We start from the raw sequence: 26,731 nt of genomic DNA, 5'->3' as shown, positions 1-26,731 counted from the left end.
AGCAGCTCACTAGGAAATGTTTGTAGCAGGGCTGGCAAAACTTTTTCAATCCAAAGGTAGCAGTCTCTTCTGGGCCACTTTCTGGGGGCCACATGCAGTGGCTGGCAGAACCAGAGATAAAGTGGCTGGAGCAACAAATGAAGTAGGGCCCCTGAGGGGTGTGGCCTATGGAGAGAGGGTGTGGCTGGCTGGGAAGGGGTGTGGTGTGGGGAGAGTCCCGAGGGCCAGATAGAGAGGAGTGGAGGGCCACTTTTGCCACACACCCCTGGCAAAAAAAAAGAGACTGAAGTTCTTTATCCCTGGTTTACAGGGCCCAGTGCCATTCTCTCTGCCTCAGACCCTAGAAAGCCCCTGTCACTCAAAAGTTTGATGGGCAATAGTCTGACCTTTCCATAAGGTAGCTTCCTATTTTCCTAAGCAATGTAATGTTCCCCAGTGAAGGCAAAAACAATTTGATGAGGTCTTAAAATCTGAGACAGCAGTAAAGCATTAAAGCTGTTGATCTCTGTTTGTAGGATCTGGTACAGACACTGGACATGGATGCATTGAAGGGCATGGAAAGGTCCACAGTCACCAGGGATAGAGCCCAGGTCACCTTCAGTTCTGCCAAGGAGACCCAAGAAAGTGAGAGCTCCTCCATCAAGCTTTCTGGAGTCTTGCAAGCAATGGGCTACTCAGGTGAGAGAGCTGGGAAAACAGGGAAAACAGAACACTTCCCTGCCATTTTTTAAAAAAGGGATTTTCTACAAGTGCCAGGCACCCATTAAAATTGACCAAAATGTGAAAGCAAATAACAGTGTGTTTTTCATTTTTAAAATTCTCCTTTGCACCTTTTAATTGTCTCTTTTCTTATGGATATTTCACTGTGACACTTGTGGTGACCCATGGAGCTTGCTTCTTTGCTCCGAATGTAGCTGTGTTCATGAGCAAATCTCCAAGAGGCATGAAAACAGCTGCTTACAGGCTGTTTAGGAAGCTGTATTAACTGATTAATGCCTTGCTGAATTATTTTAGGTTCTGAGTGGCAGGAGGCAACAGAGTTAATGAAAGTCCTGGGGATTTTGCTGCGAAAAATCCATTTTGGGAAGGTGACGGCTAAACCAGAAGGGGCACAGGGGCACAATGGGGCTGGTGGATCTGGCCTGGCTATCCGAGAACAAGCTGGAACTCAGCAAAGATGCCCGGTAAGAATGAAGGTCTCCGTTTGGCTCTCTGTCTCTGTCTCTCATTCCTGTGATATTTGAACATTATTTCCTGTGTAGGGTACTAGCTCCCTGACACAGCGTGTGCTCTCCGGTGGGAAACGGGCCTCCCTTAGCTCTCGTGGCTGTGAAGACCAAGGTAAGGATGTGTGCAGCCTTTTTACCTGGTTACAGAACAGGGAAGGAGAACCCTTTGGGATAATGTGTTTGGGGCCTGAAACAAAAGTTGATAGAGCCAGTCCACATCCTTTCTCTAATCCACATACCCAATCCACTGAAATATCCATCCATTCCCAGGTACACACGATGACCCCAGTGCACACATGCAATTTGCGTTGCTGGGTGCGACTCTCATTCGCTCCTCTGAAAGGTGATTCCCCCCCCCCCCCCAGTGAAAATTGCAGACACAAAGGACTCTTGTAAACCTCTGCACTTGAATCTGGTATCCTGAACATCCATACCCTTTCCCTAGCGAAGCTCCTCCGAAGATGCTGTTGGCTTCTGAGAACAAAGCAATTGCATGTGTTAACAGCAGGAAGGGGCAATTTAGATCAGGGTAGGAGAGGAAACGGTTAACAATCTTTCTGAAAACACCGCTTTTCAAAGTGTGCGAAATCTTGAGAGCAGCCGCTTAGTTTAAAATAATACACACAAAACCACAGGAAAATCCTAATTGCCCGTCTAGTTTCTCCCTGTCTGCGGTTGTTGGGAGGTGCAGTTCTCCTGAGCTGCCACTAGATGGAAACATAAGCCGCATGCGGTCTGCAAGCTTCAGAGCATCAGTTATGTATGTACAGGTCATTTTTTCAGGCCATGCAAGTGACCCTTGTGACAGTATGTTACATAACAGCCCCTCCCCGCTGCATGAATTTAGTAATCTGCATGAAGTCATCATCCTCATCCTTGTCTCTCTGAGTCTACAAGCAGCACCTTCAGCTGATATATGCCTTGTCTGTATTTGTCAGGGTTGAACCTGCAGCCTCGCAAGAGCAGCATGCTTGCTTGCGTAAGCGAGCTGGAAGTAGAGGCCCTGATGGCGACGTCCCCCCTTGCCAAGACCCTGGGCGAGATCAAGCAGTTTTTGGAGACATCCCAGCAGCCCCCGCACTCGCCTCCTGCTCCAGGTGATAGAGCTGATTCCTGCATCTTCTGATACCCATCATCCCTGTGTTTCTTGGGATTGTCTCAGAGAGGAAGTGGGAATGATGCATAGAAACACATGCAAATCATCAAAGTAGTTTGGTGATTCCTCCGCTTTGCTTCGTTCCATCTTAGAATGATGAGGTTGCTCTTTAAATCTCCAGGGTTTAAAAAGGATGCGGGTGGCATTGTGGGTTAAACCACAGAGCCTAGGACTTGCCGATCAGGAGGTCGGTGGTTCGAATCCCCGCGACGGGGTGAGCTCCCGTTGCTCGGTCCCTGCTCCTGCCAACCTAGCAGTTCAAAAGCACGTCAAAATGCAAGTAGATAAATAGGTACTGCTCCGGCGGGAAGGTAAACGGTGTTTCTGTGCGCTGCTTTGGTTCGCCAGAAGCTGCTTAGTCGTACTGGCCACATGACCCGGAAGCTGTACGCTGGCTCCCTCAGCCAGTAAAGCGAGATGAGCACTGCAACCCTAGAGTCGGCTACGACTGGACCTAATGGCCAGGGGTCCCTTTACCTTTACCTATGGGGGCCTAAGCAGGAAACGTGTGGGGAGACATGAAGCAAATCTCATGTGCACGCTGGCGGCTGTTTATATTATATCTGACTGTCTCTGGCAGCCAACCCTTAAGATGCTATCTGGGACTTTTTGGTTTAAAGTGATTAAGAAGCGGATGTGATAGGAGCCATAAAATTATGCACGGCACAGAGATAGTGGATAGAGAAAAGCTTGTCTTCCTTTCTCATGATGCTACAGCTTGTGGACGTCCAGTGAAGCTGAACGTTGAAAGCTCCCAGGACAGATAAATGAACACGGCACTCTCTCCCATAGGAAGCAGTGATGGCCAGCAACTTTGGATGGCTTTAAAAGAAGATTACACAAATTCATGGAGGATAAGGCTGTCAGTGGCTGCTAGCCATGATGGCAGTGCTCTGCCTTCACTGTCAGAGATATATATGTTTCTCAATATACCATTTAAGAAAAACCTAACTCCTGAAACATCCCTATTCATTTTACAAACATCCCTATTCATCTCACAAACACAGGGATAAGGCTTTGTTTAGGGACTGAGGTGATTCAGGAATAAAGAACATGGTTTCAGAATAATGCTATTTTTAGACTTTAGGACCTTTGGCTCTCCAGATGTTGATGAATTACAACTCCCATCATCCCTAACCATTGGCCTTTCTTGCTAGGGCTGATGGGAGCTGTAGTTCAGCAACATCAGGAGGGCCAAAGGTTCCTCATCCATGATCCTAGACCCATGTTTCCCAAACCTGGATGTCCAGCTGCTTTTAGACTACAGTTCCCTTCATCCCTGACCACAATGGTCTTGATACCTAGGAATGATGGGAGCTGTAGTCCAAAAACAGCTGGAGACCCAAGTTTGGGAAACACTGCCCTTGACTATAGAATGACTTTCAGTGCCAACTTTCCATTGTTCTGTCCCCTTTTTCCAGGAGAAAACATAGACAATGGTCACCTTTCTTCAGGACCTTGTGTCGATGCTGTGGTCCCCACTGATCTCACCAGCCTCTCCCCCCGCCATTTTGTGGTTTACCGCTTTGCCTGCACTGTCACACGCCTTCTGGGAAGAGCCTTCTCCTTGCCAGCGCTGGTTCTCCTCTTGGCTCAAGCAGTCCCCACACAAGGCCCTATGGAGGTTCAGTTCACCAGAGATTCCTACTATGATGCCACCAACAGGTTCCTGTATATACTTTCATCACACCTGGAGAGTGCTGGGGGCTTTGTGACGGTGCTGCTGAATGCCATGGCACACATCAAAGCAGGTATAGTTAGGTGGAAAGAAGCTGTCAGATCATCCAACCCAGCACTGTCAACTCTGACTGACAGAGGCATTCAAAAGTGCCAGACATGTTCTTTTTTATATATATACTTGCCACCTGGTGGCAGAATTTAGCAATGCAATGAAAATGACAGCCCTGTGCCAACATTCATGCTCTGAAACATCTAGATCAGGGGTCAGCAAACTTTTTCAGCAGTGGGCCGGTCCACTGTCCCTCAGACCTTGTGGGGGCGGACTATATTTTGGAAAAAAATAATGAATGAATTCCTATGCCCCACAAATAACCCAGAGATGCATTTTAAATAAAAGGACACATTCTACTCATGTAAAAACATACTGATTCCCGGACCGTCTACGGGCCGGATTAAGAAGGCGATTGGGCTGGATCCGGTCCCTGGGCCTTAGTTTGCCTACCCATGATCTAATTCAATTATTTACTGCCTGTCCTCTTGAACTGGTCTTTGACCATAATAATGAATTATTATTATTATTATTATTATTATTATTATTATTATTATTATTATTAATTATTATTATTATTATTACCTGTCCTAATGTCATTCTGATGTGGATTTCTCTGCTCCCTCTACCCAATGATAAAAATAGGAGTGAAAGAAATGAATGGCCTCCTTCAGGAGGTTGTGGACTCTCCTTCCTTTGAGGTTTATAAGCAGAGGTTGGATGGCCATCTGTCATGGATGCTTTAGTTGAGATTCCTGCATTGCAGGGGGTTGGACTAGATGACCCTCAGAGTCCTTTCTGAGTGTGATTCTATGTATTGCCAAGATTTTCAGACATTATTCAAGGGGAGGTAGAACTTGACATGGGGCTGCCATTTTCCCCAACAATCCCCAGTGGTTTTTGTTTTTTTTTCACATGGTCCCTTGTTCCCTCCATGATATCTACAGCTAAAGGATAGCAGGTTTCCTTTAACTGTAGATATGTCATGGAGTGAAACAGGGATCTTCTGCATGCAAAAGCATGTACTTCATAGTACTGAAGGCTGATTTGAATGCCTGGAATAAAATGATGAAATTCTGACAATTGTCATGTCAAATGCAAAGAAGGCTGCTACACCCTGTGATCTAATGATATCCTTTCCGCATAATTGGGTGCAGGGATTTTTTTTTTTTATCCTGTTTGTGTAGCAGGTATTTGGCACAACACTTCCTTCATTGTGATAGTTTCCCCAATAATGTTCTTCCTTTCTCGGTCTTCTTCTGCTGTTTGGGTAATATTGTAAGCAAGGACAAAAAGACCTTTTGCAGATCTTTTTTGTCTCTTCACTTCCTTCCTTAACCTTTCATTGCGCAGGATCATGGCAGAGAGACAGCAGCTCCAAGAACTAGATCTGCAGAGCATATTACAGGAGAGAGCCTGGCCTCTTCCTTGTTTGTGCCTTATGCTAACAATAGCACAATGGAGGTGTGGGTTCCTGGCTTACGAGATGCTCTGCTGAAGGTTTTGCCTATTTCTAAATCTGCATGTTGCACCACACAAGCCCTGCCTAATAATGCAGACAGGCTTCCAAAAGGGTGAGCTGAAGATGGGTTTAGCTTACTGAATCTTCAAAACAGTCTCATTGCTTGACTGCTATGAGTAATTGGACAAAACTGTGGTTCAAACTTTAGCTAGCTTAAAAAATTCTGTCTGGAGCTTGGCTCTCCTGAACTACATCTCATCTGGCTTGGATGGTTGCATGCAGAAAGGTGTAATATTGTGGCACAAGGGACAGTGAACTGAACAAAACTCTGAATCTCCAGATGGGAGTGTCTAATGGAAAGGGGCTTCCACATTGAGTGAGGCTACATCTGGAGGATTCAAAGAATTCTGATGACACAGATCGGTCTTTTTATCTTTCTCCCCTGCTCCCAGGCTCTAAGGAAGCTATTCCTCCAAACGTTGGCTTTTGGAAAGAGCTCAACACAGCAGTGGCTGCCCTAGCTGATGCCTTTTTCCAGTGTTCTTGGGGAGCAGAAGAGACAGCAGGGAAGGTAATAAGTTTTCAGGTGTTCCAGCCAGATGTGCATGCTGTAGCACTACAGATGTGGCTCTAAATTGCAAATGACACTTTCTAAAATGGTTCTGGAACATGAGCTGCAAATGATCTTGCCAAATTCAGAGAAGCACAAAATCAGAAGGGTAGTTGAATTCATAAGCACATGAGGAGAACCTGCTGGATTGTGCCAATGACCTGTAGAGTCTAGGTCCAGTATATCTGAAGGAGCGTCTCCTCCCCTATCGTTCTGCCTGGACACTGAGGTCCAGCTCCGAGGGCCTTCTGGTGGTTCCCTCACTGCGAGAGGCCAAGTTACAGGGAACCAGGCAGAGGGCCTTCTCGGTAGTGGCACCCGCCCTGTGGAACACCCTCCCATCAGATGTCAAAGCGATAAACATCTACCTGACATTCAGAAGACATCTGAAGTCAGCCCTGTTCAGGGAAGTTTTTAATATGTGACATTTTAGTGTATTTTTCATCTTTGTTGGAAGGCGCCCAGAGTGGCTGGGGTACAAATAATAATTATTATTATTATTATTATTATTATTATTATTATTATTATTATTATCTATCATCCTGTTCTCACAGTGGCCAACTCTATGCCTGTGGGAAACCCTCAAGCAGGGCCTAAGCACAAGAGCCCTCAACTGGTAGGCAGAAGGATTACTGCCTTTGACTGTGGAGGTGCAGTATGGCCATCCTCTTTTAAAACCATTCATGTGGGTGACCTTCACTGTCCCATATAGGAGTGAGTTCCATTGTTGAACTAAGCACTGCACAAAGACGTAGTTTCCTTTCTCTATCCCTGAATTCCTATCCATTACAGTGGTACCTCTGGTTATGTACTTAATTCGTTCTGGAGGTCCGTTCTTAACCTGAAACTGTTCTTAACCTGAAGCACCACTTTAGCTAATGGGGCCTCCCGCTGCCGCTGCATGATTTCTGTTCTCATCCTGAAGCAAAGTTCTTAACCTGAGGTAATATTTCTGGGTTAGCAGAGTCTGTAACCTGAAGTGTATGTAACCCGAGGTACCACTGTACATGATATAGGACATGGGTAGGCAAACTAAGGCCCATGGGCTGGATCCAGCCCAATTGCCTTCTAAATCCGGCCCACAGATGGTCTCGGAATCAGTGTGTTTTTACATGAGTAGAATGTGTGCTTTTATTTAAAATGCACCTCTGGGTTATTTGTGGGGCATAGGAATTCGTTCATTTTCCCAAAAAAATATAGTCTGGCCCCCCACAAGGTCTGAGGGACAGTGGACCAGCCCCCTGCTGAAAAGGTTTGCTGACCCCTGAATAGAAGTTTTAGAATCAGGCCAATTGATCCAGTGTGGTGTAATGGTTACAGTATATTGCTGGACTAAGACTTGGGAGACCAAAGTTCAAATCTCCAAGATCATACTGGGTGATCTTGAACATGTCGCCATCTCTCAGCCTAACCTACCTCCCAGGGTTGTTTAGAGGATGAAATTGAGAAAGAGAATATTGTACCCGTCACCTTGCTCTCCTTGGATGAAAAGTGAGATATAATGTAACAACAACAACAACCCATAATAATTCAGATTAGGATTCACAGAAATCTAATTTCTCCGGCATCCCTACCTATTACTACAATCAGAAATAAAAGTTAGAATTATTAAATTACAGAAAAAGGCTGTAGAATGTGAGTTGGAAGTTTTTAACTTCTGTGTATGCTTTCTGTTCTTTTGTTTTCAACCCCCAGCTTTTGCGTTGTGAAAAGAAAAACCCAAAGGCCTGAATTTCAAAGCAGCTGGATGCAAATAAAAATAAAAAAATAATCCCACGATGTCAGCAAAATCTTGGGCGCTCGATATTTCTGATGAATAGATCCTTTGATTAGGACCACTAAAAGTTCTGCCTTCTGTGCTGATTCTTTCAGAATCCGATGAAAAATTGCTCGCCTGTTTGTTTAGCTGCTCGGTCGATTTTTGAAGAACTGCTGAGTCTCCAAATGTTGCCTGACTCTCGTTTCCTTGAGCAACGCCCACGGGAAAGGTAGCTGATGTTGGTTTCACTAGATAAGTAATCCAAGATTGTGACAGACAAATAATTGTACTCGTGTCATATTGCTGTGTTGCGATATTAGTGCATATATTCCAATAACAAGGGCATTTTTCAGTTGCACAATTGATTATTTAGCTTATATAATGTTCCAATTCCTTCTTCCCTATCTCACCGAAATAGAGGAAGCTAGCCCTTTGTAATGAATTTTGTCTGTGTATTTAATTTCGGTACATATATATTATCTGAAAACGGTCCTGTTTTTCATTTACATCACTGATAACAATTACTGAGCTTAGAGATAATTCTGAGAACAGTCACTGAGCGCAGATAATTCTATTGACATCTCCTTCAAGGAAGGGTTTGTGTGGAGTAAACTGCTAATAGTGGGAGCCCCATTGCTTGATAACTGGGCTACTGACAAGGAACAGAAGACTCTTGGAAAAAGGAGGCATCTATCAATGTCCATTAGTTGACTCCATGCTTGTAGATTTGTGTCCGAAAGAAACCTTACCACCACTATAGTTTTCTATGTGCCAGGCAGAGTCAGTGAATAAGGGTATTAGCTGCATATACACCATGCACCTTCTCTGCCTGCCCCAGAGAGAATCCTGGATAAACTGTTCCCAGGATTCTTTTGGGAGTGGAAAACACACTTTAAATGTATGGTGTATGTGTGCAGCCATCTTCTCCTTTCCTAGCTGTAGAAATATTGGCTAGAGGGATCCAAGTGGTAAGCTGACAGGATCAGGCTTGGGTCAGATCCTGGCAGGCACAGTCAGCAAGTGCATTGGAGGGCCAGACAAAGAGTCTCAAATTGCAAAGGCAAGAGTTTATAATTTATTTTACTTTGGGAACAGTGTTTGCTGTGGTGCAGTAACAAGACTGGGGCAAGACATTTCGGCACCTGTGGCAAACCACAAAATGGTGCACACACATACCCCACTAGGGAAGAAGGGGTGAATGAAGATATACATCAAGAAGATATACATCAAGAACGGGCATGGTGGGGATAAAGATCTACACTGGGGAAGTAGGGGAATCAAATCAACTTCACCTGGTGGTTGAAGTGGGAAACAAAGGCTGTCACAGGGCTCTCTCTGAATCATGCTGGATAGGTGCAGATCCTAGGAGACTCGAAAGGGCAGCCCCTGCCCATTTCCTCCCTAGGGATAGGAGGAGATCAGTACTGTGTCTAATTCAACAAGAGGCTGCTGTAGAGGCAGCATTGGAGGTGCTACTGAAGAGAAGCCAGATCTTACTTCTGGCAACATCAGCAGGCAATGCTCTGCTGCCCCTCTGGATCCTGCCACTCAAGATGGTCTCATCACATATTGCCTCATGGGTGGGCCAGCCCCATGCTATAAGGACCCAGGACCAGCCTGCCAGCAGCCCTGTCCTGCATTTTTTGAAGCAGCTTCTGGGAGTACAGAATTGCAATAGACAACATCTGAGGATTGTCTGTGTAAATAAATAAGTATGATGCCAGAGGCACATACCATACGCAACATACGCTTGCTCAGAAGAATCGCTTAGATAACTGGAGCTATGTAGGACGATATCCCTGCAGTAAAATGCCTTTCAAAAACCATTCATTCATTTATCTACAGGATCTCATCTTCCCTTACAAGCAATGAATCAGACTCTGCCCTTGGGTAATATCCTGATACCAAATACAGGCAATCAACCCAGCAGTGCAGTTGTGCAACATCCATTCTTTTCCACGGGGATATCTCATAGTTCTCAGAAATTATTCTCAGTCTTCAATTATGCATCAATTATGTCCTCAGTAGATAGAGGATTAAGAGACGATGTTGTGGCTGAAAGATTTTCTAAGAAAACATGCTCTAACGTTTTTTGCTGGCCCAATGGTGTAAATTGAAAACACTCCACATTGGCCGATCGTGTTATGACCTCATTGCTCTGTGCAGCCTGCACCTGCCCACCTGCCTTGCTTCCATCACAATACATGCAACAAGTCAGCTGTATGCAAATTAGTGTTAGAATTTTCATGCTTGGCAGTTGGAGGTATAACTGGTCTCCAGTTCTGGTCCTGCTTAGCTTGGAGCAGCTGGATGCTGACTGAGCTCCATCAAAACTAAACTGGGGACAGGGTTTTTTTCTTCCTCATCCATCTGTGGGTTGGTCAGATTGGACGCATGTAGCATTTTTCCTATTCTTTAGAAGGCAGAATCAGTCAGAAATAGCCATGCAGTGGGAAAATGTGGACAAGGTAGGAGGAAGGTGATGTCTAACAAAACCTCCATGGGTAAAGGAATCTCCTTAGGGTGTTTCAGGCCCAACACACATCATAAGAACATAAGGGCTCTGCTGGATCAGGCCAGTGGCCCATCTAGTCCAGCGTCCTGTTCTCACAGTGGCCAACCAGACGCCTGTGGAAAAGCTGCAGGCAGGACTTGAGCCCAAGAGCCCTCTCCCTTCCTGCGGTCTCCAGCAACTGGTATTCAGATGCATTAATGTATCATCATGGCTAGTAGCCATGGATAGTCTTCTCCATAAATTTGTCCAGGCCTGTTTTGCTGGTGGCCATCACTGCCTCTTATGGGAGCGACTTCCATAGTTTAACTATGGACTGTGTGAAAAAGTGCTTTTTAAAAAAATCTGTCCTGAATCTTCAAACATTCAGCTTCATCTGAAGGTCCACTGGCTCCAGTGAGACAGCGTCCTCCATTGCCTCAGTGATTGATTTAGGCCACCAGGATGTCTGCAATGGCTCAATAACCTTCTGAAGCAAAGCAGCCATTTCAGGCAAGCTAGATTCTCTGGAACCAGATTGTTCACTTTCTAAACAGGCCCATCCTGCAAATAGCTCTGATGTAGTAGCAAGTGTAGAATCTCTCAATTTTTGAATGGGTTAGTAGCAGTTGCACTCCACCCCTAACTCAATTTGGTCCGGGAGTACAGCACTGGTTTGATATAACCCTCTCCGTCATGTGGTTCTTCCCTCTGATAAAGGGATGAGCCGCAATAGATGATATTGGGAACCTAATGGATGCCTTGCTCCAGGAGGGCTCTCTAACCAGGTCAATTCTTTTCTCTCCTCTTTCCATCATTTCAAAGCATGGACAGAGAGGTTAATGCTAGCCTTCTGGATGCAGGCAGGTGCAACACACAGAAAATCCTACTTTCCTTTTCCCCCCTCTCTTCCTGTGTGTCTCAGATTGCAAGATTACAGAAGTTTCCTGCTGCAAGCAGAGCTTCAAAATATAATGGAAACTTCAGGGCAACTTGAGGAAAGAGCACGCAGCAGTGAGAGGAAGACTTGGGCAGGAGATTCCTCTGACCTTCAGGTAGCTCACTTGACCTTAAATCAACTTGGCTCAACCTCCTGTAACTTAGAATAATAGAATTGTAGGGTTGGAAGGGATCTGAAGGGTCATGTAGTTCAGCCCCTTGCAAGACTTGTTTATGTCTGCTGTGTCAATATCATTTTTCTACAGTGGAAAGGAGTATGAGTTGTCCCATTGCACCTCCTACTTGCTCTAGTAGGTGGGGCCATGTAAATCAGGCTTGTCCACCATCCACCAGTGGAAGAAGACCCTTCCAATTCTAGAAGAGTCTGTCTTGCTCTGATGTGCAGACCCTTTTTATGGAAATGTGTTGTTTTCTGGTGGCTGCCTTTTCATACCCCCCTTATGCAGATAGGGTGGGAAGGGGTTATTTATACGATGACTGGCACTTGGCCATTCTGAGCAAGACAATAATGGGCTTGCCAAAAGGTAAAAGGATGGGCAAAATGACCCCTGGTTCTAGATGAGCTGTTATTCCAAGACTGGAAGGCTCTGGACCCCAGACTACCTATTAAGAGAGATACATGGGTGACACTGGCCCATGTCTCTGTTGTGTACCTGTGAAAGCTGTGGAGAACCTCCTTTCTGCAGGCCTAATAAAGTCTAGCAGTGGTTCTGGTTTGCTGTCTTCCCCAAGCCATGCCTACCCAGACTATACCGATCTCATCAGGTGGAGGGCAGGCAAAGGCTCCTTGTGGAAGTGGGTTTTGCAGGAGCCTCCCATCAGCCGACCAGAGAACCCATGGAACCTCTTTTTGCCTGCATGGTTTGATTTCAGATCATTCAGGCAAAGGAAAATGCTTCACCTGACATAATGTGTGAAATAGGTTGACTCATGGGCAGATCTGACCACTGAATGGAAACAGCCCATGGTGTTGGGGGGGGGTCAAGATCCAGCCTGCTGGTCAGATCCAGTTCCCCACCCTGCTATATAATATGATACAATACCCTTCATGTTTCATAGACTGTCACTCACTGAGGACAGGATAAGGCTATTGCAATGACACAGCATTGTGGATTAACAAACAACATCAACATGTTATCAAAGAGACATGATGCGGGGAGGGAAGCATAGGTCAGTCCCATCCATGGATCTACCAATGATGTGCAATTTGGGCATCTGTGTGGCATGCCCAAGTGCATTAGAGGGTAGGGCTCTTGTGTCCTTTTCAGAAGGGCTACTCTTGCCTTTTTAGCAGTAAGAAATGACCTTCTGCAAATGATGAAATTCTCTCTTCTACACAACTGTTCCAGTTTGGCCTCCTTCTTCTTAATGGTTTCCATTTTCTAGGTGAAGATTGAAGAGCTGGAGGAGATGCTGGATGGCTTGAATGAGGACTTCTTCCAGCTGACATTGCAGGCCTTAACAATCCAAGAAGAAGAGGAACATCTGGACCGCGAACTCAGAGCACAAGAGGAGTCACCCTCATTTGCAGTATGTGCATACCACAATTTCATTGCAGGGGGCAGTGATGCAAATGACTATTATTTTAAATGCAGATGCATATGCCTTGACAGTGCTCCTTGTATGCAAAGTGCTCAACAACCCAACATCTACACAACAGCCCCATAAGGCTGGGCATTGGGTTTAAGACTAGGAATGAACTAGGGAATAGTAATTTCTCATCCCTCTTTCAAACTCACTTCACACACACCATATGGCAAGTGTGCTTGCTACATGGATCCCTATGTCTACAGTGCTAAAAATGGCAATGCAAAGGAGCATTTATTGAAACACTCTGGGGCATGTGGTGGACAAAAACCAGGAAATTGTAAGTTAGTGCCCAAGAGAGTGAGGCTGGACAGACAGATCTCACTCATTCTATGATGAAATTCCTCTCCTCACTCAACATCTACCAGATAATCTGTTTACATCAGCCTTCCCCACCAGATGTTCCACTGCAGATGTTTTGGACTACCACTGCCATCAGCCTCCAGCCAGCATATCCAAAACATCTGGAGGGCATCCAGTTGGTTGAAGGTTGGCTTGCCTTCATTGAACACACTTCAGTCACAAACTTGAAGCAAGTGCTTTGTAAGGCATCAGAATTGGAGGAAGGAGGCCACACAGTCTGGTTTGCTCTTCTTGAGTAGCACCAGAGTAATGAGAACCCAGATCTCCTGGTTTACCGCATCTTGCCTCAACCACTATTCCAGTAATTGCTTCAGGACAACTCAATGGCTTTCTTCTGCCCGTTTCCCACTTCCCCTCCTTCCTTCCCACCCATTGTACAGTCTGCAAGTTGTCTTCCTGAGGAGAAAGCACAGCACTTCTCGGAACATCTTGAATCTTGGGCTGCCAAGAGAGACCAAAGTGTGTTGCTGGGAATCAAGAGAAGTCTCATTGCGCAGAAAATCAAAGACGTTGAATCGGAACTGGCTCATTGTCTGAAAATCCATCATGGTGGCCAGCTCAGCAGCTGAGGGGAGACTGGCCAAAACTCTGAACCAGCAGGGAGCATTTGGTCAACTGTGTTTATTTCTTGCTGGAGTGATCAACCCTTTACTTAAATACCTAAATCTCTTGGGACCTAAAGTATTGCAGTAGGAGTGAATCCAAGTAGCAAATTGGAGGCAACTGTTTTGGATACCCAATGGTTTTAGGGCACGTGGATTACAATCTGGGGTCTTCTTATCATTTTTCTTTTTAAAATATTTGGGATCAGAGAGAAGGGGCTTTCAATGGCAGTGAGGGGATTTCTCAACTTTTGTTGTAACTTTCAAAAGTTCACCAGTTTGCCTGCTACTGCTCCTTCCTTTCCAGTTAGTATCTAGGAAGGAAATTTTAAGTGCTCAGTAGATGTGCATTACTGATGTGTTGTGAGCAATATCATGTGTATTGTGCAGTTACAGAGTTATAATCCAATGTGCACATGATTTTCTTTGTCCTTGCCAGTTTCAAATGAAAATAGGCAATAACTTTTTCAAAGGAGAAGGGAAGCCAAAAACAGGGTTTGGTCAAAAATGAACAGAAGGATAGGTGGTTAGTTCTGGCTCAAGATGACTTTGCATGAAAGAGAAGGTATGTATGGAATGTGTACACACAGAGAGGAAGTTTGAAAAAATGGCAGTTTTGTTTACAGTATCACAAAATGACAGTTCTGAATTAATCTGATACACACCCAAAGAGTGGGTGGACATCTGAAAGGTTGCAGAATCCATAACTGCTAATCTGATGGATGCAGTTGAAAAATACGTGCATTATGTTGTAAAGTCGAGCAAAAATGTTAATTTCCATGGGAGATAAAAATGCAAATATAATAATGCCACATTTGAGAAATATTTGTTAGGTAGTTTATCTGAAAATCATCATGTAAATATTCAAAATGTGAGAGGAATCGGGATTGTGGTTGTGCCTCATGCTTCATGTTCCCAGTGGGAAAATAAATTCTGTTTGATCCTGTAACGAGTATCACAAATAGTCACTATGAGCATCTATACCAGCCGAACCACCTGACAAAGGAGACACTACTTGGAGAGCATTCAGATGTGGGGATTATTGTGTTACTTTGCCTGATTATAATGCTAGCGCCTCAGATTCTATCCCAGATTCTAATGTTCATTCCTTTTACACTGCATTACCCATTGTGTTGTGGAACTGTTTCTTTTTTATTGCTATACTGCCTTGTCACACTAAATTTTCAATGACAGGAAAAGAGCTGTGTGCTGGAATACCTCCCGGAGGTCAAGTGAAATTGCAACACAAAAAAACTCCCATGATTTTCTGGATTAAGGGGGTTGGAGACAGTCCCCACCCCCCCACCCCCCGGAAGCAAATGCTATGGAAATGACTGCTAAACTTCTGCTAGATTTTTCCAGAAGTGGCTTTTATGTTGCATTAGAGATCACATAAAATTTGGAAATTATCAGGTAAGGAAATAAATGAAAACAGAATAAATTGCTGTCTGGATGCAGCCTCAGTGCCTCCTGCTACAACTAAGAGGACCTAACACACTTTATGTTTGAGAAACATGACACCCGAAGTAGCATAATGGGGTATCCCCGCCCTGTACTTTAATTGGGTGAGTACCATTGGGTGGGTTCCCCATGCTTTAATGCAGACCCTCCAAGTGTCTCTCTCCATATGTCTCAGATTTACAGAAACTGTCCTGGTCTCTGGTTTCATCCCAGAATGTCTCACTTTTCCTTAGAACATCCCTATTTTCATCGACAAGATGTTGGAGGGTATGGCAAAAATGACCTTATTTTCATTGGAGAAATGCTGGACAGTATGGAGTTATGCAACCTCCGAGCTAAGGAGATAAGTAACTATATAACCTTTAGAAGACATTTGAAGGCAGCCCTGTATAGGGAAGGTATATAGTGTTTAATGTTTTATGATATTTTTATATATGTTGGAAACTGCCCAGAGTGGCTGGGGCAACCCAGTCAGATGGGTAGGGTATAAATTATTATTATTATTATTATTATTATTATTATTATTATTATTATTATTTGAATAGGACACCCCAATTTTCATTGGAGAAATGTTGGAGAGTATGCTAATACTGTTCATTTCTGATCTAGTCAGATAACCAAGCACTTTCCTAGATTTCCTGAGATCCTCATCCACATAGAAGTACATTAAGGCAGGTTCTTTGCTCGTGGAGGATGAGGTAATATTTACATAACTGGTAGAAAAGAGAGGAGGTCTCATTGGCTCTGCTGCTGTTTACCAGACCCATTGTTAGGGCAACATGTCACCCATGGAGACGGAAACAAACCCAAGCAGCACTCGGCAATAAAGACATATGTGTGCTGTATCAGGCTGCTTGGAAAATAGCTACAATATCACTTTCATTTGCAAGGCTGGTGCGGAATTTAGGAACAAAGGTGGCAATTTGCACCTGACCATCCGACGTTTTCCTGGCTCCCGGAGCTACGTCAGTCCATCCTGGTTTTGGATTAGGGCTACTGCCATTGTCACATCATCCAGAAAGGTCAGTGATGGCTTGGGTCATTTGTGGGTTGTCCTGCTGCATTCTAATGCTGCATAGTTTTTAAATGAAATTTAAAGATGGTTGCAATGAGTTCCGAGTTCTTGTGTCAAAATAAAACTAGGATACATATTTTTTCAAAAAGAAAAATAACCATGTAGAATGTTTTTTCAACCCTAATTGCTAAGGGATTTGTGCTGAGCATGAATGCATGTAGGTTAGCCATTTCTATTATTGGTATGTAGCCCCCAGAGGGTTCTCTAAGAGGGAATGTGGCCCTTGGAATGAAAAAGGTAGAGGAAGGAAGGGAGAATTCTAGGGAATTTAATGCGAAGAATAGCATATCCCCCCCCCCCTCCATGCTCTCAATTCCTGGGCATTTGCTGAGGAGTCAGATACTGGTACTTCAACAGCATAAACAAGCTCAGTCTTTTATATATTGACCTCGTGGCGCATTTTTTCCTTTCCCTTCTTTTCCCCTTCAGGTTTTCAGCAGAAATGTTTGTAACTGTGCTTCATGGTGGTAAGTGACCTTCCAGCCTTGAACCTTTTGTTGTCTTGCAACAGGTGTGGGGAACCTTTGCCCTCCAGGGTTTGCAGAACTACACATCCCATCAGCCGCAGCAAGCATGGCCAATGGCCAGGGATGGTGGGAGCCAGCATTTTAAAATAGACTGGGAATCAGTGCAATTGTCCAAACACAGGGGGAAACACATTTCCGGCACCTGGACCCAGTTAGCAACCCCACAGGCTGTATTTTCAGCTAAACTATGGTTTCCTTGCAATCTTCAAGGACACATTATATTAGTCTAACCTGGAGGTTACAAGCATGTGAATGACAGCTGTTTCCCTTGGCCAGTGGCATAGCGTGGGGGTGCAGGGGGGGCCAGCTGCACCGGGTGCAACATCTGGGGGTTAGGGTTAGGGGGCGCAAATCCACGGGTTAGGGGGCACAAATCCACGGGTTAGGGGGCGCAAATCCACAGGTTAGGGGGCGAAAATTACTTGCCTTGCCCCGGGTGCTGACAACCCACACTACGCCACTGCCCTTGGCTTTATCCTTGCATATGTTTTAAATTCATTATCGTTAGGTACTCTGGGAGATGTTTTACTGAAAGGTGGCATATAAATGGTTAAAAAATTTTTTTTTCAAAAAATGAAATCAATTTTTGCATTTTGTTTTTACTTTGTAGAAAACAGGGCAGACATTTTTAACATTCACTGTGAAGTCCAGCGTCTCCTGGATGGCATCAAACGCCGCTGTGGCTGTGAGGATGAAGGTACAGTAGCTAAAAATCTTTGTGCACTTTGTATGTTGGGGGGTGGGAGTGTGTATCCATGCATTTAGATGTTTCAGTGGGTTACACTCACTGATAGTAAGCACCTTGATCCAGCAGAGACTTTGTCAAATCCTGAAGTGTGGAGGCTAATTGAGACAGCACTCAGTGCTCTGACACAGACATCCAGCCTCCTTGTGAGCATGTTTGCCTTTCTGTTAAAGACTCCAAGGTATGTAGAAGCACATTCCTCAGAGAAGGCCTGACACAAATTGAACACATGCAGAAAGCTCAAAATTTACGTTTGGAAAAAACAGGGATAGTGTGTGAATGAATAACACTTGCCAGCTCTTGAATCATGTGTTTCAGATGACATAGAGTTAGCAGACGAGAGTGGCCAGGTGAAGAATTTACTCCAGAACAAGCAGCGCTCCGCAACTGAGCTTCTGGGGGAACGTGAGGCCTATGTACTCCTGGGTGTTACAAGTAGGTCCCTTGCACAAAATCTCTAGACTCCCATGTGGACAGGTATGGCAGTACAACTGCACAATGTGCACCTAAAACCAAGGAAGTCTGAATCCAGTTCTCATGATAATTTATGCACACTGGAATCGGTACTATCTGTGCATGTAAAAGTAAAAGGTAAAGGACCCCTGGACAGTTAAGTCCAGTCAAAGGCAACTATGGGATTGTGGCACTCATCTCGCTTTCAGGCCGAGGGAGCTGGTGTTTGTCCACAGACAGCTTTCTGGGTCATGTGGCCAGCATAACTAAACCACTTCTGGCACAACGGAACACCATGACAGAAACCAGAGCACACAGAAACGCCATTTACCTTCCCGCCACAGCAGTACCTATTTATCTACTTGCACTTTGATGTGATTTTGAACTGCTAGGTTGGCAGTAGCTGGGACCGAGCAACGGGAGCTCACCCTGTTGCAGGGATTCGAACCGCCAACCTTCCCAATCCCAAGAGACTTAGTGGTTTAGACCACAGGTTTAGACCTTTACCTGTGCATGTACAGATATGTGCACAAATGCACAGTTTTGCCTGTAAGGTCTGCTGTGGTGGGCCCTGAAACACTTTGCAAGAAGGTGAGCAGTTCCTTATTGCTTACAATTCTGCATTTGGGTCCACAAAGTGTAGCTACTTCTAGTGTTCTTTGCAGCCAATCCTATGCCTGTCACTCAGAGGCAAGGATAGGTGGATCAGTCTATTTTACCTCTGAGTCAATTTTGCATGCTTTCATTCCACCCCATTCTCCTATGTATCTATGATTTTATTTTAAAAAATCTGCCTGAAAAACCATATTTAAAAACATATTTAACAATGTAAAGTATTTTATTAGAAAACATGTATTTCAGCATGGATGGGATCTCAATGCCCGTGTTTCTAAACCGATTTTATATACATTTTAAGGGTCCTTTTGGTTAAAAAATAAATAAATTAACCAAGAACAGTATTTCAAAATTTGGAAAAATCTAGTGTTCTGATCTACACTCTAGTCCAAGAGATGAAAATCAAATTGGTTCATGTCAGTTTTTTCAAACAGCACTACTTGTGAGTGAGAACCCACTGAAAATGAGTTTTGCTTCTAATAGAATGTGCTTAGTTAGAACAACGATGCTAGCCACAGCTTGATTGGCAACTGTTCTCTCGTGTCTTTGCCAGATAGCTCAACTCTTGCTCTTTATTCTGACTGCTAAACAGGACATTCCATCCCTACCCCTAACCACACACTATAATTGTTCTTTACCTTTGCCCTTTCCAGGAGGTGAAAGGCCTTCCAAGAGAGTATTTACACCTCTGTTGAAAGATGAGTCCGTCATTAATGCTAAGTTCCTAGGTAGGTGGGTGAACTTGCCTCCATTTATCTATGCAATTTGAAAAGCATCTTCAAATGTCAGATTGTTGTTGTTTAGTCGTTTAGTCGTGTCTGACTCTTTGTGACCCCATGGACCAGAGCACGCCAGGCACTCCTGTCTTCCACTGCCTCCCGTAGTTTGGTCAAACTCATGCTGGTAGCTTCGAGAACACTGTCCAACCATCTCGTCCTCTGTCGTCCCCTTCTCCTTGTGCCCAGGGTCTTTTCTAGGGAGTCTTCTCTTCTCATGCAAATGTCAGTAGTCAGCCAGAAGTGCCATCAGGGCCCAGGGACTGACAACTGTGTGCAGTTGCCAGTGAAAGAAGCTAAGTTTTGTCTGTCCCTGAGCCTAGGTGTCCCTGTCAAAGATGGATCGGTGCCTCTGGACAAAAATACACCTCCCATGCCAAAGAGACATGCCCATTTTCAATGTAGGACAATAACTATTCAGAAATGTGGCTTGCCTCTTTAGAACTGGGAAATAGGTTTGGAAAAGGTCCAGCTATACACTCTGCATGCACATGTCCCTTTTTAGATCTTCCACCTTCAGATGCAACCAAGAAGGGGTAAAGGGTTTTATGCCCCTTTGATTTCAGTGGAAAATAGGTGAGTGAAACTTTTAGGTGAGTGAAACATTTTATACTGCTGTCAGAATAGCAGTGGTTTGAGAGCTTTCCATCACTGCTGTGTGGAAACTTCTGGTGGCATCACAGAGGGTGGTCTGTAGCATCATGAGGACCTTCAGCCACTGTGCCAGAGAGCACAAGACTGCTCCCTTAGTTAGATAATTGCTGATGCTCTATCTCGCTTTTTCATTGCACTGTTGAATTGCTTTGGTGAATTATATATTTCTCCTACCTGAAGCTAAGCTAGAGAGCTGGCAAGAGCGCAAAGTCCCCTCTCCGAGAGTAAAATCCAGAAAGAACCACAAAAAAGCAACCTTGGATATCCCAGCTGCTGAAGGTGAGCTCATAATTATTAAAGAGAACGTCCAGTTTATTACTTTTTGTGAGTCTTGATGGCTAACATAGAATCATAAAATTGTAGAGTTGGGACTCAGAGGAGCAATTCAGGAAAGATGGCATGTATTAGATATGGAGAAGTGGAATTACATTTTTAACCAAGTGAGATGAATAACCACCTTCAGAATCCATAATCAACTTGGTTTACTTATTGGAACCCAGCTATAGCATATGAATTTCAAAACAAGCAACTCCTTCCCTGAGGACTGCCAGTCTTTTCATTCTCCAAGGGCAGTCAGGGAACAGCTGCAAGTTGCCTCAGGTGAACTGCTGGGTTGAGATATAAGCTTAAAACATATTCAGTGAATAATGGGTTGCTTTCCCCCTAACATGCTCACAACCAGATTTAAAAGGGTTATACGTACGTATCACCTCAATGTCATCATTTAATGCTAGTTGAAGACTGAAGGTTGTTGTTGTTTACCATCAAGTGGTGTATAAATTTTATGAATTAAATAAATAAATAAATAAATAAATAAATATTTAATGACCATTCTCTGAATGTACAGTTTGTTTTACATACAGAGACCAAACTTAACCAAAATCTCACATTATTGTCCATATTTGCATGAAGTATTTGCTTTATTTATTTATTTTTAATTTTATTAATATTTTTATTAATTACAAATTAGAAAACATACATATTTACAACAAAAGAAAATACAAAAGAAAAAGAAAATACATCTAACCAAGGGAAAAAAATTAGAGAATATTTTGTCTCTTTTCATATTTACAGTTATTTATACCTCTATAAAATGCTATTCACAATAAAGCAGTGAAATGAAAGATAAGATATCAGAAAAAAGAAAAAAAGAACACAGAAAGAATAAAGAAGTAAAAGAAAAAGATCATAAGTGAAATTTTTTTTAAAAGTAGATAAGTACTCACAATACATAGCCGTTTCCCATCTATATTTATATTCAATTGTATAATTTCAGCTTGTCCTTATCTACCTTAAATAAATTGTTTGTTTGTTTGTTTGTTTAAAAAGACTTCCACCGTTTACCTCACGCGTTTTTAATAATCCGTTTGCCAGAACCTTTGTTCTTCATATTTTCCCTTTGGATTTCCTCACTTTGTATTTTTTATATTACGCACAAGATTATTCTAAACACAACCAGATTTTTGTAGTTGAGCTCTGGTTTTGTAAATAATCATTTAAGAACTCCCATTGCGTCATAACCATAGTTTTGGATTTTCTCCTTATTATATCTGTCAGTTTTGCTAATTCCAAGTACTCACAAAGTTTCCCCAACCATTCTCTTTTTGTTGGGATGCTGTCTTCTTTCCAATAGCTAGCAATCAAAATTCTTGCTGCTGTTGTCGCATATAGAAATAAGTTAGTTTTAACTTTTGGGATATCTTTATCTAGAATTCCTAATAGATATGCCTCTGCCTTTTTGTGTGTGTGATGTCCTTATCAATTTTTTTATTTCGTCATGGATCATGTCCCAAAAGGTTTTAATCTTTGGGCAAGTCCACCATCTTGCTTTTACCAACTTGTTCACAGACGCATTGGTGCTTACATGATTATTGTCTCTTTCCACTGTAGGCTTAAGGAATCATTCGCCTCACAGCAGCAGAACAAGGACGCCCGTTGCTTCTCCGAAACAAAGCAGAAAATTATGATCTCTTGTTGGATCAGAAATTGGAATTTCTTCCAGTTTGTGGAAATATACCAGTTTATGTATGTTCCTGCGTGTCCCCTGCTCTGAGCTTGAGTCCGCATAACAAGGCAGGCCAGGATTCTGAAGCCTGCATTGTGATTTGCTGCCTAGGCACAAAACAGCCAATCAGGTGTGAGGTGGGTGTCGCCAGGGGCTGGCTGAAGTATATATAAATCAGATCCTATTCCCTGTTTCCCTCAATCTGTTCCTGATGTCTCACTAAAGCCTTTAAGCTGAAACACTGCCTCTCGCTCAAACCAAGGCTGGATCTAGACACATCAAAAAAGCATTTCAGTTAAACACGTACATTTAAACAGGGAAATCCGGTAGGTAAAAACAGGACTCCACAGCACCATCTGGTGGCACAGTGTTATATTGCATATACAACACATATAAATTGCTTTTTATTTACCAATCTACGTATACCTTTTTCTGTTTCTTTGTGCAAATGTGAATTTTTAGGCACCTTACCTGACAATAAGGTGCCTTGAATGCTGTAGGACTTACTTCTGAGCAAACAGGGAATATAACATTGTACTGTAGATGTGCTTGATTGGACAGGGTTGGGGAACCTGTGATCCTCCAGATGTTTCTTTTTGTCTCAATATGTACAAGTTTGACTAAGGTTAATTCAACGAAAGGCATTCTCCACTATGTTTCTCGCTCTTTGCCTCAACCGTTGTAGGAACAATTTTGTGAGTCAGCCAATGCTACAGCCATTCTGCACCAGAATTCCCCAAGGCTTATTTCTGAAAGTTGTTTCCAATCTTACTCATCCTAGAAATAGTAATAAAAAGAGATGGTGCTTTTGAGCACACTGGTGATATTTCACAGTGCAAGGGAAGCTGCTATACCAAGGATGGTGCAAGACTGTTAAGGAATGATGTATGGAGATGTGAGAAACCAGGTCATGACCTTCTCCAAAGAACAGATTAATAAATAATACTTTTAAAAATAATACAACAAAATCCAAAACACAGTTCACCAAGGAATAAATTCCTCTGTTCCATCCAGACTTCTTTTAGGTCAGTCAGATGACTTTGAAACTAAATGGTTATTGGCTAATGTTGACATTTTAAAAAAATTAGTTTATTGTATTGCATTTTTTTCCCACCAAGCTGGTACATGGTTCTCCCCTTCTCATTTAATTCCCCAGACAACCCATGAGGCTGGTTAGGTTGAGAAGCAATGACTGGCCCGAGGTGGCCCCAGTGAATTTCATAGCTGAGTAGGGATTCGAACCCTGGTCTTCTAGGTCCTAACTGCTACACCACTTTGGTTATATATATGCTAGCAGCATGGGAGTTGCAGGCTACTTTTTGACCCAAAGCAGTGTTGACTGTCAAGGGACTTTTAAAAATCTAAGTAGTTGGAGGAACCTTTGAATTTTAAGTTTTGATAATCTGCACTTCTGAAAATCAATGTGCTTCATCTCACTCTTGGAATACCTTAGTGCAGGTTTTTTGGGTGTGTGGGTGTGTAGTGATACAGTGGTACCTCCGGTTGCACATGGGATCCATTCTGGAGCTCCAGCCCGATCCCGAGGAATTCTCAACCAAAGGTGCCTGTTCTGTGCATGCGCGTGGCATCGTAGATCGCTTCTGCGCATGTGCGTGCCGCGTAGAGCACTTCTGCACATGCGTGTGTGGCAAAACCCGGAAAAATACTTCCAGTTTTGCCGTGTGTGTAACCTGAAGGATATGCAACCAGAGGTGTGCGTATCCAGAGGTACCACTGTATATATGTGTGTGTGTGTGTGTGTGTGTGTCCAGTCTGCTGCCTTGTGGGATATCTTCAGGAGAAGAAAAGGCTAAGAAGTAAACCATACACAAGTCCAGAGTGGAGTTCCTAAGATGGCTGGATGGTACTTTGTACGCCTCCTTTCAGTAACTCCTGCAGCCAAGCTGGTGCCAAATGTATTGCTATCCTTTCCCTTGGACCACATCAGTGAGGCTGAGAGGGTGTGTCTTGTCGTCTGGGCAATCCAGGACCTCCATACACACTGTCCAGGCTTGTACCCCAGGGAGGTCACTTCAGTGGTGCTAACACAGCAGTTTGATTTCACCCCTGGCGGCACATTCTATTGTCTCTGAAGATGGATGACACCAACATTGGCTGCAAATAATATTGGACTGGTAGAATGTGGTAAGCACATGCACTGCATGCAGAAGGTCCCGGATTCAATTCCTGGCATCTCATGGTAGGACTGGACGAAACCCCTTTCTAAAACCCTGGAGAGCAGCTGCCAGTCAGTGTAGGCAATCATGAGCTAAATGGGCCAGCAATCTGACTTGGTGCATAGCAGCTTCCTCTTGCAAACAGAATGACTGGAGAATGGAGGTTAGATAACTAATAGATTATAAAGCGTTGTTCATTGAAACCCCATCTCCATAATTATATGAAGTTCTGCCCAACTCCATCTGGGTTTCAGAGCTTGATTCCGCACTGGCAACATTGCGTGTGCAATGCTTTTGTTTGCAATCATCAGAACTGGAACGTTTGTTTTTCTCTCTCTCTCTTTAGTGAAAGTGAAAGTCTACGGGATGTGACATTCTGCAATTGCATTAATATCCTTCATCCACTTAGAATACCCACTTTTGGAGGGAAGCACACACAGGCTTTTCTTTCTGCCATGCTGTACTTAACTGAAATTCTCCACCTGACTAATCCTAGGAGACATTGAGCATCAGATCCTAGGTTTATACTGTATTTGTATAGCATGCTGCATTGAAACAGTTCAGGGCTATGTTTAAGATCAAAGTTGAGAGAGAAAGAGGCCCTCTTTTAAGAGGAAACTAGAAAACTCCAGTGGATTTTCTCAAAGTTGAAGGTTTACAAGGTTAATTTCCAAGAGATCTGTTTCTCTTTGGAGTTGGGAGTGATCGAACAAATGCTGTCTGGGTAATTTCTAAGTAAATTGAGTGGAAAAACAGGTGTCAATCATTCTCTGCCTTTTTGTTATCAAGATAGGCTTCAGATCAGGACATTCCCCAACTGCTGTAATCAAGTGGTGTGCTTGTTGAAGTAGAAAAGAAAGTTTACAATAAATCATAGAATCAGTCCGGCTTTTTTCAGCTGGAATTCGCCGGAACTCAGTTCTGGCACCTCTCAGGTGAGCTCTATTGCTGTTCTAAGAGAACCAGGGAGGCATTCATGGTGAGTTCCGGCACCTCTTTTCTAGAAAAATATCACTGAATCAGAATTGTAAAGGTGGAAGGGACCCCAAGATCATCTGGTCCAAACTCCTGCAATGCAGGAATCACAGCCAATGAATCCTCTGGTCTATCAAGACCTGCCAGAGAAAACTCTTTGTTCTTTTGCCAATGTTTTGTTTTAAGAGTAGGTGAATATGGAATGGAATTGCATTAATAAGAGAAGCTCCAGATCCCTCTCTCTTATTGTTATAAATGAATTCATCATGGTAGCCTAACCTTCCCCATTTTGTATGACAGCAGAGAAAGGAGAGGCCTGTAAGTTGATTGTTATTTATTTTTAAATAAATGTATAGGCCGCCTTTTGGGGGCATAGCTCACTCCATGTGGCTCACAATACCATTACATAATATAAATGAGCCAGGAATTGTCATGGAATTAATTTCTGATACAGACATGGGCCTTAAGGGGCTATGTTGATGAAATATACAGTCACTGTCAGTCACAAAGGAACAATGGATGTGTTGCTTAGATTGGGGTTGCACGAAACAATACTCTCTGACTTCCTTGGAACATTTTGTTCACCTGCACCCTCAAAAATAAATGCCACTTGACACCTCGGCATCTTCACACACAAATTCTATTGCAATTAGGCTGCTAGAAAGTTCAATTGGGGGTGATTTAAGCTCTGTAAATGTGCATTGCAGTTTTCAATACTGCTTTGATTTAGCTTTAGTGGAAACAAGTCTGTATCTTGTTCTGATCTGAGCAGATGGAGCAGGCACATGCAGACTTGATGAAGATAAGGCATTTTTTCCATGTGAAAGGTCTAGTATCCTCAGGTAAGGTAGTGAACTGTGCTCTCACTTTGTTCCTTCACAAGAATGTGGTGTTTCTGTTTATAAGCGTTTCTTGGGAACGTACCAGACCATTTAATTTCAAAGGGGCCCATAGTGGGCAACAGCACAGAGCAGGTTAGGATATTATCCAGCAAAGGAGCCAGCTGACAAATAGCAAAACAAAGCCACTTCTTTGCCAACTTTGAAGCCAGGTGATCATCACCTTGTTTGAACTTTTGCTCGCTGCTGTGAATAGGAATTATTCATCCAAATGTGTCTGTGTGGTTCCTAGGTGTAAAACGATGTCTGTCTAAATCATTTCCACCATATTCACAAAGATTGTTTATTGGAGCAAGGCTCCTTAACCTTTCCGAGCCTGGGGTCACATCTGGAAACCTAAAAAAGAAACATTGTGGGATCCCACAAATAGAAGGCAATCTGCTGATTTCGCACACATACAGCAGGAAAAATACCTGCACAC

The 26,731-nt window shown here is 43.5% G+C and overlaps 2 protein-coding genes across 3 annotated transcripts in view; both read left to right on the top strand.

The window, feature by feature from the left end:
- LOC309357540 (uncharacterized protein) overlaps positions 1–14,898 on the top strand; it is a 144,132-nt gene extending 129,234 nt beyond the window's left edge. The window contains exons 79-88 of the mRNA XM_081889719.1: positions 516–678; positions 1,015–1,184; positions 1,263–1,341; positions 2,168–2,326; positions 3,807–4,136; positions 6,029–6,147; positions 8,059–8,174; positions 11,362–11,491; positions 12,783–12,926; positions 13,727–14,898. Coding sequence (XP_081745845.1) covers positions 516–678; positions 1,015–1,184; positions 1,263–1,341; positions 2,168–2,326; positions 3,807–4,136; positions 6,029–6,147; positions 8,059–8,174; positions 11,362–11,491; positions 12,783–12,926; positions 13,727–13,915 — 1,599 coding nt within the window. The 3' untranslated portion in view covers positions 13,916–14,898. The remainder of the gene's footprint in view (positions 1–515; positions 679–1,014; positions 1,185–1,262; positions 1,342–2,167; positions 2,327–3,806; positions 4,137–6,028; positions 6,148–8,058; positions 8,175–11,361; positions 11,492–12,782; positions 12,927–13,726) is intronic.
- A 1,054-nt stretch (positions 14,899–15,952) lies between these two features.
- On the top strand, positions 15,953–23,071 carry LOC309357684 (uncharacterized protein CXorf65 homolog). 2 transcript variants are annotated; one of them, XM_081890070.1, is made up of 7 exons: positions 15,953–16,431; positions 16,914–16,951; positions 17,622–17,708; positions 18,075–18,191; positions 19,478–19,552; positions 20,435–20,533; positions 22,145–23,071. In XM_081890070.1, the coding sequence occupies exons 2-7, from the start codon at positions 16,927–16,929 to the stop codon at positions 22,219–22,221; spliced, it is 480 nt and encodes a 159-aa protein (XP_081746196.1). In that variant the 5' UTR covers positions 15,953–16,431; positions 16,914–16,926; the 3' UTR covers positions 22,222–23,071. The 2 variants fall into 2 exon arrangements, with proteins under 2 accessions (XP_081746196.1, XP_081746197.1); XM_081890071.1 differs by lacking the exon at positions 15,953–16,431 and having other exon boundaries at positions 16,456–16,951.
- Positions 23,072–26,731: the final 3,660 nt, after the last annotated feature.

This window comes from Podarcis melisellensis, assembly GCF_964234715.1.
Source record: "Podarcis melisellensis genome assembly, chromosome: 15".
In the NCBI taxonomy this organism is placed as follows: Eukaryota; Metazoa; Chordata; class Lepidosauria; order Squamata; family Lacertidae; genus Podarcis; species Podarcis melisellensis.
Note: the sequence above shows the minus strand (reverse complement) of the source record. Positions and strands in the feature narration are given on the sequence as shown.

Bases quoted from the DNA above. Each gene is read 5' to 3' on its own strand.
- LOC309357684 (XM_081890070.1), top strand. From the start codon at position 16,927: ATGTTTGTAACTGTGCTTCATGGTG. The intron at 17,709-18,074 runs GTACAGTAGCTA...CATGTGTTTCAG, and splicing joins CTGTGGCTGTGAGGATGAAG to ATGACATAGAGTTAGCAGAC. The intron at 19,553-20,434 runs GTAGGTGGGTGA...TCCTACCTGAAG, and splicing joins CATTAATGCTAAGTTCCTAG to CTAAGCTAGAGAGCTGGCAA.